This window comes from Micropterus dolomieu, linkage group LG09, assembly GCF_021292245.1.
Source record: "Micropterus dolomieu isolate WLL.071019.BEF.003 ecotype Adirondacks linkage group LG09, ASM2129224v1, whole genome shotgun sequence".
Taxonomy (NCBI): Eukaryota; Metazoa; Chordata; class Actinopteri; order Centrarchiformes; family Centrarchidae; genus Micropterus; species Micropterus dolomieu.
In genome coordinates, this window is record NC_060158.1 from 8,133,965 (window position 1) to 8,146,340 (window position 12,376).

A 12,376-nucleotide genomic window follows, 5' to 3' on the forward strand; every position below is an offset into this window, starting at 1 on the left:
ATCAAGAAATCAAAGAAATTTAAATATACATCAGAAGTAATATGAGAAAAAGAAATCAAACATCAGGAAAACAATGCAACATCTACACGCCGGGTGTAATGTAGCATAATGGTCATATTAAACACTCGAACACTTGGCTTCAACCGTTTCAACATTTCTTTGTAACATTAAATATTTGTGACTAAATACAAAAGAATCGGGGGTTTAAACAAGACTAAGAGTCTACCGCCATGCTGAGGCTTAGACACACAGAGCTAAATGCTGTTGTTAATGGTGTTAAGCAGGTAATTTTTAGCATGCTAACATTTGTTAATTAGCACTAAACACAAGATATTTTAGTCTGGTCCAAAGTGATGGACCGACTGACATCCAGAGAGTCATCATGCTGCTAGCATAGCTAAAAACTGAGGACAAATCAATGCAGAAAGCAAGCCGGAAATTAAATAATCAGATGATATTCAATCTTTATTGGAAACTGACATTTATATAATACCTAAACATTAATTAAATAAATCTAAATATCTCAAACAAAGTGAGAGTGAGAGAGAGAGAGAAAAGTTTGGACAAACATCAAATAATCCACACCAGACAAACTATATCACAAATTACTTGTTGCAACCCCGAAACCCTCCGGTGAAGTCCTGTGATGATTCATAACCTCCTCTGTATTAATAATACCTCCTCCAGCACTAAAAGAATAGACTGGAGTAATATTTATTATTCAGCAGATTTATGACGCCCCCCCACATACCAAACAAGGCTGAAGTGACCCAATGATCCATTTGCTGTGGCTCCATAGGGTATTATTGGGTGGTAATCTATTGTTAAACAGCTTTTAGAGTGATGGATGAAAACGACCTCAACCTACACACAATCAATTCATATCTAATTAGCCAGCATTATTTATGACACTTTCAATAGGCAGGGTGGGAGTCTCAGGGGAGGGATAGAGGCCTCAGCTGCCACCAAGGGAAATGAGAAATGGGAGAGGCTATCAGGCAGTGGTATTGATTAGCATAGAAGGTCTAGAAATTAATTTCCCCTTGGTGTGGGGAGGAATCAAGGTTGATTTAGGTGACAGACAGAAAAACCACCAATCCACCAATTATTTTATGACAATGAGCATCAAAAACCAAATTCCAAAGTTCATTTAAACACACAATTTAAATGTAAACTGATTAAACATAAAAATGAGACCTGCAAGCAAAATGCCTTCCAATACATGAAAGAAAGAAAGAAGGAATAAAGAAAGAATGTATTAAAGAACGAATGAATGACCAAAAAAGAAAAACAGAGTAAGGAAAGAAAGATTTGTATTAGTCTGACATCTGCTGTTCAAATGAGGTTATAACAGTTTCTGAGCAAAGTAAATAAAAACTGTTAATGTGCTCCTGTCCTCAAATTGTTCATCCCTTCAGTAATCAGTAATCTTCTCAGGGACTAAGTGGGCTGAGTCTTTAGGGATAAAAGAAAAATGATTTTCTTCATTAAGCAGCACGGTAATGATTATGACCTTTTTATAAAATCATCTCTGAGTGACCAGCGGACAAACAACCAAATTATCATTTCCCTGCTGTCCTGCCACGCCGTGACACAGTTCCAGTACCTCATTTATTCAGCCAATGGAGAGAAAAAATAGATAAATTAAATAAGACATCAGCAGACTATGGATTCTGAGACATTATTTAAGTTTAGGTTATCTTTACCAATAGAATCATAACTAAGAAATAAAATGACAAAATGACAGAAACGATCATCATCCTGTCAGACATCCTTCCACAGCCTCACAAAGTAGCTGGTAAAAGGCTTACCCTATATTTCTCGATATAGATATATAATTTTGTGTAACAAAGAAGGATTATGATTCTCATTAGCTTTGTCTCTCAATGCTACAATATTCACACATGCAGGTTTATAAATATCTGTCACTTGGTGAGTGATCTTGTGACTCAAAATTATGGAAAATATAGGGCCATTTCAATGTGATATTGCCGTGAATTTACAGTGAATGTGTTGGGAGATTTATTTATGTATTCAGTTATGGCAAACATATCAAAACAACTAATTTCTCCTTAATTACAAGCTTACCGTGCAGTACAGTTTCTCCAAGAATGTGCAGTGGTGCTGATATTACTACTAGAGGTATGTATCAAGCTGGGACAGCAGAAAGTGAATTCTCATCACATTCTGTCACGTGGTTATTGGCAATATCTACTAACTGTTAATTTGAATGTTTTGTGTGACATAATATTTTATTTTTAATTGTAGTTTTTCAATTGTTATCTAAATTCATCAGAAACCACAAAAGATTTATTTTTATATAAATATTATAATAATACAAAAAGAAATGTATAATGTGCCAGAATTAGCCAAAAGACTATTTTACATCTGCTCTCCCTGGACTGGTGGTAATATGTCACCCTAAAAAGATAAAAAATGAAGCCTGACTGCTAATCTAGCGTACCTGCATTAAACAGAAACCTCATCAGGTATTATCTGAGCTGTATCTTTACAGTAAATCTCATTTCATACATCCTCTCCTGCTATGCATAAAATACTATTTATGCAAATCCCTTATTCTCTTTTTTTTTCTGAGGCAGTACGAAAAGCTGCCTTTTCGTATACCGGTAACAATAACCGCAGGGGGTGGAGAACATTGTGAAGAGGAGCATGCGGCCTTCCCTGTTTGCAAAAGTCAGTGTAATCAAATTCAGCCTTGGGGATAAACAGGAAACAATATGTTGGCCTAATCTGTGTGATCTGAAGGCCAGGTAAACTAGCCCAACAGTGCTCTGGCAAAACAGATTGCATCCAAACAAACTATACCATCCATGGAATACAGCTGGTTCTTGTGCATGTACAAGTAAATAATTGATTTGCTTGTAATATTATTTATTTATCTCTTTCTTTAATTCTTTTATTCACAAACATATTGTACACTTAATAAGAAAATCAGCACAAGTGAAAACATTTTACAGTGACATTAACTTCAAGAGTACAAACAAAGAACAAAGTTCAGAGGTTGCCTTTAGCATAAATGGGGGAAATCTGAGTGTAGAGTGAGTTTAAAACATGCATCTGCATGTTTGACTGTGAGTGGGGCCTTTTCGCGCTCAGTTTTTCCTGCAAACATGAACTGGAGAAGGGAATCGTGTTCCCAGACTCAGTTTTTCTTTCCTGTTGTGAACTGTCTCTGGTAGCTCTGGTGTGAACCAATGAGGGGCTTTATTTATCCTTTTGTCTTTGGGGACAGAATGGTCATCTGCACTGCCATTTAAAGTATTCTCATGTGCACGTACTTGATGTTCTCTGGTATAGAGCCAACATTGTATGAACATAATAACTCAGACTTCAGATTTAACAATCAGAGCAGAGTCTGATCTCCTGGTGACTCCTATATGGGAAGAATGTAATGAAGAGGCCTAAAATGAAAGGTAAAGAAAGTAAATGCTCTCTAAAGTTGGTGAAGTGATTCTTTGCTCAAATGCATTTCACCAAGAGCTCAATTTAAGTACATTGCATTTCACTTCAAATTGTGCCTTTAAAAAATAAGTTTCACATTACTTTATGGCACTAACTGCATTAGTAAAACCAAACTCAGAGCTAAAGCCTGACCAATACATGGACATGGCAGATTTGGTGTATATGTTGGCCCGTAATTAACAATAAAATGTAGTACAAAAATGTCCCAGAGAATTACATGGAAATTGCATGGCATATCTAACATGAATGCAGGACACTGGAGTTTGCCTAACCCTAACTATACCTTAACCATACATCATTTGCCATTACCATGATTTTTCCCTAACATTAACCATACGGTAGATGCCATGCGCAGATATAGTAAAATGCAATAAGTTGTTTGCATTGAACATAACCAGTGGTTTTGAAAAATTGTCCAACATTTATGTTTTTGTCTGGCAAGAAGAATTCAATTTCAGTAGGGATCTTTGGAGAAAGCAACATTGTTACAAAGTTTATCCACTAGAGGGCACATTTGTGTCCAGCAATTATTCATTTGATGGTCAGAATCAGAAAGTTCATCAATTTGGGAAATATGATTATTGGCTTTTTTGCAGAAAATTAGATGACTACATTTATGCTTTGCGTGTTAGGAGCACCAACTGTCTGTCTGGCAACAAAACAATCTGGCACACAACCCTAACCCTATGTGAAAGCCGGTTGCCGTTTTTAAACTTTTAAAAAATGTTTTTATATTATTTATAATTTATTATAAGTGTTAAAACTGCATATAATGTGTTGGTTAATGAGCTTTATAGTTTCTGTTGGGTGAATTTTCTTACCTTTAGACAGAGCCAGGCTAGCTGTTTACAGTCTCTGTGCTGATGCTAAACTCTTTCTTTTCTACTCTTGTGGCTCAGAGCAGGCAATGGGCCTATCATGCCTTACACATAACAACATCAAATGTGTATATACAGTAGGCTATATTCATGATTCTGGTGATTAGTGGCCCAAGTCAAGCACAAATAGCCTATCACAACATGTATTGGCCTCAAATGTCCAGTATTGGTCAGGCTCTATATAGAACACAGAAAATGCCTCTAACATCAGCAGCGGCATCAAAGCATTTTACTGATCTGAGAGTCATGACCTTTGTAAGTCACACTGATGTTAGTGGACGGTGCCGTCTCCACTCTGCTGCGGAGCTCCCTGGTGTCGTAAACAGGGCACTTGTTGGGCGTCCGGCACCAGAAAACCTGCTTGTACGAATTCCTGAAGTTCTCGGACAGGAAAGCGTAGATGATGGGGTTGACGGATGAGTTGCTGTAGGCCAAGCAGTGAGCCACCATCCTGAACACGAAAGAGGCCTGGTTCAGAGGGAAAGAGCCAAACTCCACCCACAGGTGGACTATGTGGTGAGGCAGCCACGACAGGCAGAAGACCACCACCACCACCAGGACTGTCTGCGCAGTCTGTGGAGGGAGGGCAGAGGAGTTCATGATTGGTAGTTTCATTTGTCATGTGATCAAATATAACTGTAACTGGGCAGTCTGTGGAGGTACTCATGAAAACATAACGTGATCAAGTAAAACAATACCAGACAGACAGATACCAGTTTTATGGATAATCCAGTGGAGATGATGCAGATCACAAAATGTGAATTGAACAAAGTGTACTAGGCTTTTGCATTTTTAATTTCATTACCAGCTAGACATTTCACACACATTAACTTTTCACAAGGCCTTTTCACTTGTAGAGCAGAAAGTAGTGCTGCAACTAATGATGTTTTCATTAATATTCCAATTATTTTGTCAAGTAACCCTTTAGTGTATGAAATGTGAAAAAGTAGTTCACCACCCATTTCTTAGAATCCAATGAAACATCTACAAATGTCGTGGGTTTTTCTTTTTTGTGTGTGTGAAAATTAGAGACATTTCATTTACTTTCATATTTGACAAAGAAAAGCAGGAAATTCTCACATTTCTGGCATTGAAAAATGGCTGTAAATTAATTACACTCTGTAACCAGTGAGTACTGTGCACACTTACCTTTCAAGCACCACAGACCTACCAAATATAGACAGGAATAATCTCCCACCAACCTTCTTTTTGGAGAGCTCAGATTTTTTGGAAACATTCTTCAGTTTTTTGTGTAGATGGTTTAAAACCTGCAATAATAAAGGTATTATAAAAGATAAGATCTAAAGTAGTTCTGACCATGTGCGTCTTTTCTTTCTTTGGTTCTCCATTGCGCCTTTTTTCTCCATTTAAAAAGAATGTTTTTCTGTATAACAATTATACACAATGACATGTCAGCTGTTTGGACAGATAATGTTTCAGTGAACATTTGACAAATTCCAAACTACTGTTGCTGAAAAGTCAACATTTTTTCACTAGGGGAACAAAGAAATGTAACTTTTATGGGGATTAAAGCCACAATTAGGCATCATGTTTAACTTTGCTGGCATCTAAATCAGTCATTAACACTGCACCCACCTTTGCATAGCAGACAGATATCAAAGTGAGGGGCAGGAGATATCCAAAAACAAAGGTGCACAACACGTAGACTTTCCTTTGGTGATCCGGCCAAACCTCCCAGCAGAAGGTGTTGTTGTCCTCCCGCTCCACGATGGTCTGGTAGTGCGCCACAGGAGCTGCCATGACCAGAGACAGGGTCCAGATCAGTACCACTCCGAGCATGGCATGCCTCCCCACCCGAATCGACGAGGATTTCCTGGCGTGGACGATGGCCACGTAACGGTCCACGGACATCGCCGACAGAGTGAAAATACTGACCAGCATGGACACGGTAAAGAAATAGTGGATGAACTTGCAGATGAAAGCTCCCAGGACCCATGTTGGCAGCATGTAGATTGTGGACTGGAAGGGGACGCAGAAAAGTAGGTAGGACAGGTCAGCCACGCTCAGGTTCAGGATGAAGATGTTGGTTGTGCTCCTCGGTTGTCCCGGTTTACTGCGCGCCAGCACCGTAATCACCATGGTGTTCCCAAGCACACCGAGGATGAAAATAAGTCCAAATATCAGAAGAGAAATAAAGTTATCTACACCCATCCCCAGTATATGTTTAGCTGGCAGCCTCACGGTGTTGGTGTTGAAAGACTGGCTTTGGTTTTCCACCTGTAGGTCCATCTTTCCCCACTATTGAAGAAAAGTTATATGTTGATATAAAAGATGCATAGCCTCCACATGAAGCTCAGGGTGAGGATGGGGTTTCTTTTGGATAAAGGTTGGATGGAGCTCATGCTCCCTGCCTTCCTAGGCAACGTCACTATGCTGTGCGCAGCCGATCCCACCTTTCTACTGTTCCCAGTGACCTGCAGACAGAGATTCTCTTATAAACTGCTTCAATCATTAACAGGCCAGTTCATCAAGCATTCAGTCTTACTTTACTAAAATAAGTAAATAAACGCATTTATTATTATTATTATTATTATTATTATTATTATTATTATTACAAATATATGGGTTTTTTTTTACTGTATATGAAAAGTGACAATAGTTGATGGATTCTGAATTCTGTATCTGTAAGAATATGTATTCAGTTTATTGCACAATGCATCATAGTTAATTATGTTAAGTCTTCTGCAGTGTTATAAATCTGTCTGTCAATGTTAAACAGAGGCCACTTCCCAAGGAGTGCACTTCAGTCTCTAATATATATTGAATGGATTTGGACAAGCTCTGAGACAGATACTGTGTAGCATGAAAATTAATTCTGCTGCTCTCAGACTTTTGAGGGTCTTGTGAGGTCTCACTGTGTGCATCAGCAATTAATCCAGTACACAGTAATGCATATATAAATGCTAATCTATGTCTAATAATATATACTCTATATTCAGTGCAACAGATAGATAGATAGATAGATAGATAGATAGATAGATAGAGTGCAGTCACAAAAACTCAATTTGAGTGTTACTGCTACAGTTTGTTGAGGGCAGTGATGGCCGAGGGCAAGAAGCTCTCACTGTAGCGTGCTTTTTTACAGATCAGAGAGAGTAAAGTGAAGCATGAGTTCGGAGGCGTGGCTGGGGTTGTGCGCTATGGTAAGTGCTCTGCGTGTGATGTAAAGATAGAAAGAAAATTTTTTCTACCTATTCTCATATTTTACTATATACTGTTCCTAACTTCCTATCAACCACTCTGGTGTTTGCTTAAAGGTTGCTCAAGCTTTATTGATCCCATTTTCTTAGCTTAATGAAGTGGTGGTTCTGTGATTTGTAATCCTTACTTATGAATATTTAGTGATCCATCCCCAGACAAACAATCAACATGTATTATCATATTTTGTAAAATCACCTGTAGTGTGTGGAGATCAAGGTCAATTTAAGTTGTATAAAGTCTTCTGTGACTCTGGATAACATTTGTCAAGTGACACATTTATAAGTGAAAGCTGGAGTTACAAACCTGGTGTGTGGAGTGTAAAAAGATGCAGGAGTTTAACAGGTGTTGAGGCGCCCAATATATTAAGTTGCATTATGGAAAGTGTAGGATCCAGTATTTTTGGAGCTGTGGCAAGGACTAGGGGCTAAAAGTCAGAATGTCTTGGACTCTGCTGCACATATTATTTTGTAACAAGAGTTTACAGCCTTGCTAGGTCCTCTGTGAGGCTGCACAGCGGTGATTTGCAGCATGCTATCCACTCTGGGGACCATAAAATGTCTTTTCAAAATCTTATGACAGTCCATCTCAGATATTTCAGTGTAAGGATTTGCAGTTTGATTTAATCCTTCCTAATCCTAAAATAATGTTTTCTTTAGAGCCATGTACTTATATTAAAGTGTGCAGACCCAGCTAGGGAATAGTTTATTATCATTTTTCTCATTTCCATCGATCGTCCTCAGTCTTCTGTCTGTTATTGATCTGCCCTGGAAACAGCTGTATTATCATTATGCAAGCATGTGGTTTTCAGACAGACCAATGCAGAAGAGATCTGCCCAGGAGATAACCATCTGTAAATGACGACAGAGATGATGCACATGCTATGTAACATGAGAGCAGAGGCTGATTTTATCTTTGGGTCCGCTTGTCCTCAGATGATTGTACACATTTGAAGCTTTTTATTGTTTAAACATTTGGCTAATTTGCTGGTGTTAATCAGGTAAATTCAACACAGAAGCTATACTCTTGCAGTTCTAAAACCTAAGGATTGTGAAGAAGGTGATGATTATGATGATAATGATGCTGATCATGACGGTAGTGATGGTTTTCATGTTGAAGACAATTTCTTAGCCTTTCTGAAAATGAATAGCGGCCATTATATTACTTTTTTATCACAGGGTTATTATACTTTTCGGAGCGTGTCCGTTGTTTTGTAATATGTTTCTCAGTTCATGTCCTGAAACAGCCCAAAGTTTCCATGGTAACTCTTTACTCCATCGACCGAGACGTTATCCTTCTTTCTGCTGGGGAGAAGAAGGGCATGTGGAAGCGTCCAATTTTTCAAGAAAATATCAGCCATTCCTGCAGAATATTGAAAAAGTGCTATCTTTAAGTAACATAGATAGAGTAAACTGTCCTGTTACATTCTTGGTGCTGTCCATGGTGATGAATTATTTCAGCTCATCTGTCAGCTCATCTGTCCATGGTGATGAATTCTTTCAGCACCATGGACAGCTCATCTGTCAGCTCATCCGTCCATGGTGCTGAAACCTGCAAAATTTGTCCGGTTCAATTTACCATCAACCACAGAGAGATGATTTTCTCCTTGACCTGTACTTTATGTTCTGGATGGTTTTGTTTCCCTAACTGTGTTATTACCAATGAACGTGTACAATAGGATACAAGCTTGATAAACAATTTGGTGTTGAATTGAAAACAAATTCTTCTCTATCAGGGAACTGTACTTCAAATGTGGGATGATCAAAATAATTATGACAAAGGGAAATTTTAAGCAAAAAATATGCAGAAAACAAAGCTTTATTCACTTTCACATGAAGTAAATGTTAAAGTGAGAATATGACCACCTTGAAGGCTCGTTCATTTTCTCACAGATGAAAAGTTTAAGAACAATGAGAATCAACTTTATTGTCACATAATTATAGGTTATCTGTATTTAACTCATCCCATTTAGGAGGAGTGGGCAGCAAGTGTGCAGCAACCAGAGAGCTGTTAGGGGTTTAGTCTAAACTGGCAATCCTCTAAGCAAAGTCCCCACAGACTGAGCTACTGCCACCCAAAGATGTTCACCCAACATGGGGCTCAAACCTACAACCCGGGGATAAAGAGTCTCATGCTCTACCGACTGAGCTAGCCAGGCACTCATTAGCAGTACGTGCTATACACTATATTTGTCTATCCCCATTAACCTGTAAATGTCACTAGTGGCCGCAATGGCAGCTGTGCTGAGAAAGTTACAGAGAAAGTTACAAAGTCTCTATGAGGGAATTTTCTTAATAGCCTTGTTTTTGGTAATTTCAGTAACAGGTGACGTAAAGGTCATGTTTAAGTCACGCTCGGGGTCACTTGAAAGCCTAGAATTGACCTCCAACTTCCAATGTAGTTTATGTAAGGTGTTGGAGTCTAACATCCAGTTCAATGGCTACACATATTTAGGTCAGTTAAGAATGACCTTGCATGGGATACACCATAGACACTATTGGATAGCAGACGGATAAATATTGTGGACCAAGAGGCAATCTTCATATTTGGTTTGGCACTACATTGTGTTCTCACTCTTTAACACTGATCTCCTTGGCTAAGCTTCATTAAACAATGCTGCTTCTTCAATGAGGCAAATATTGTACTTTTTACTCCACTAAATATATTTGATAACTTTAGATTGGTAACTTTACCCTAGATTCAGATTAATAATAAGCCCCACCTTTACCAGCTGCAATTCTTATTCTGCAATAGATCTTACTGCATGATGATGTGATTTTAATTTTGCTCTATAAGTATATTTTGATCTTTTATTAAGTAGCATTCTGGATGCAGGACTTTTATTGTAATAGAGTATTTCTAAACTATGGTGTTGCTACTTTTACTTAAGTAATAGATCTGAGTACTTCTTCCATCACTGCAATTGAAGGTGATCTTAAAGTTCTTGTGAGTGAATAATGTTTATTTCTGGTGCGCTACCAAGTGTAATACATTTGTATTATTTGCGCCCTTATCAAGACCCTGCAAGACCAATGAGTCTGGCTAAATAAAGTTTTTGCTGTACCCAAGAATGTCTGAAGAAAGATTTTATTTCTGCGATAAGTCCTCAGAAAGTTAACTTATTACTATGTACTTTCTTTTCTTTTCTTTTTGGTATAAAAATTCAAGTGTTTTTTATTAACTTACATAAATTATTGTAAATAAAGACTTAATGTGACACAAGACAAAATGAGTGAAGAACAGATAACAGAACAAACAGAAGCAAGGTTCAAGGAGTCTTTATTATCCCCGAGGGGCAATTTGCTGTGCAGCAGCAGGATGTTACATAAGTAACACATATACAAACAACAACCACCATCAGTAAGAAACAAAATAAATACATTCTACCCAGAAGTTCCACATCTCACATTGAATTATTAAAAAAGTCTCACTTAAAAGTAAGTCATACAAATAAAATAAGACAAACAAACAAACAGAATGAAGAACAAATAAACCATAACAAAAACGGAGTAGAAAATAAAAAGAATAAATATGTACATTCTATTTGGTCTTTTCTTCATGTGCATCTCAGAAGACAGATTTTCATAGAACTTCCCTTGATAATTACAAGAGATTCAAACTATTTGGCAAAATCAGGCTTTTGTCTGAACCAGCCTTGATGCACCAATAAAGCCTGCCAATGCAAGTCCAAAATCATACCCTGTGGTAGGAGAACTCTGTCTCCTGATAAACACAGCTGGGGAGATTCTGGAAGCTGTTCATGGAACCACCTTCCAACACTTTTAATTACTGTTTTCCAAAGAGGATTAACAAAAGAACATTTCCAAATCAAATCCTTCATTTTCTGGTCCATCCATCCATCAATTATGTAGTACACCCTGGATCGCATATATACAAACAAGCTACTACTCACACTGTCCTCAAATTGTCCTTCATCCGAAGGACAATTTAGAGTCACCAAACTAAACTACCATGTATGGCTTTGGACAGTGGGAGGAAGCCGGAGGACCTGGAGAGAGCCCACGCAGACACGGGGAGAACATGTAAAGTCCACACAGAACAGCCTAGGAGGACCAAGGTTCGAACCTTCTTGCTTTGAGGCGAAAGTGCTAACCACTGAAAAACCGTGCCGCCCCGCTTTCTAGTCCAGACTGAAATATCTCGACTACTATTAAATGCATTGCCATGAGATTTTCATGACCCAAAGAGGATGAATCCTGATGACTTTGGTGATCCCCTGACTTTTCCTTTAGCAGCAGGATGAGACAGACATTTGTAGTTTTGAGTCCAATGTTTCAGCAATTAGACATGCATGCCTCCCTGAGGATGAACTATAATAACTTTAGTGATCCTCTGATTTTTCATCAGGTAAATATTTCAATTCCAATACTGTGACAAAATACAAAAACTAATGACATTCCCATCTGTTTTAGCAATATTTTGTGTTTGTTGCTGATTTGCAAGTGTTAGTATGCTAACACTCTAAACTAAGATGGCAAACATGGTCACCATTATACCTGCTAAACATCAACATGTTAACCTTGTCGCAGTGAGCATGTTAGCATTTAGCTCAATTCAACTCCTGCCCCTAAGTAACAACCTTACTGAGCTGTTGCAGAGTCTTGTTGAAGCTTGGTGTGCAAATTTCCCTGGCTTTAGCTACCATGATTTTCCATATATCCTCTCCCAAATGTGAATTAAAATCAACAAGATTTTTTTGCAATCAGTCATAATTTTTAAAAGATGTTGGTACTTTAGATTATGGCCATCCTGACCGTGGACTTCAGGAGGAGGGC

General features: G+C 38.2%; 1 protein-coding gene across 1 annotated transcript; it reads right to left on the reverse strand.

Annotated features, from left to right (window-relative positions):
• Positions 1–4,580: 4,580 nt before the first annotated feature.
• Positions 4,581–6,611, reverse strand: galr1a (galanin receptor 1a). Its single transcript, XM_046059319.1, has 3 exons — positions 5,958–6,611; positions 5,564–5,629; positions 4,581–4,934 (listed from the first exon to the last, which is right to left on the reverse strand). The coding sequence occupies exons 1-3, from the start codon at positions 6,609–6,611 to the stop codon at positions 4,581–4,583; spliced, it is 1,074 nt and encodes a 357-aa protein (XP_045915275.1).
• Between the last annotated feature and the right edge of the window lie 5,765 nt (positions 6,612–12,376).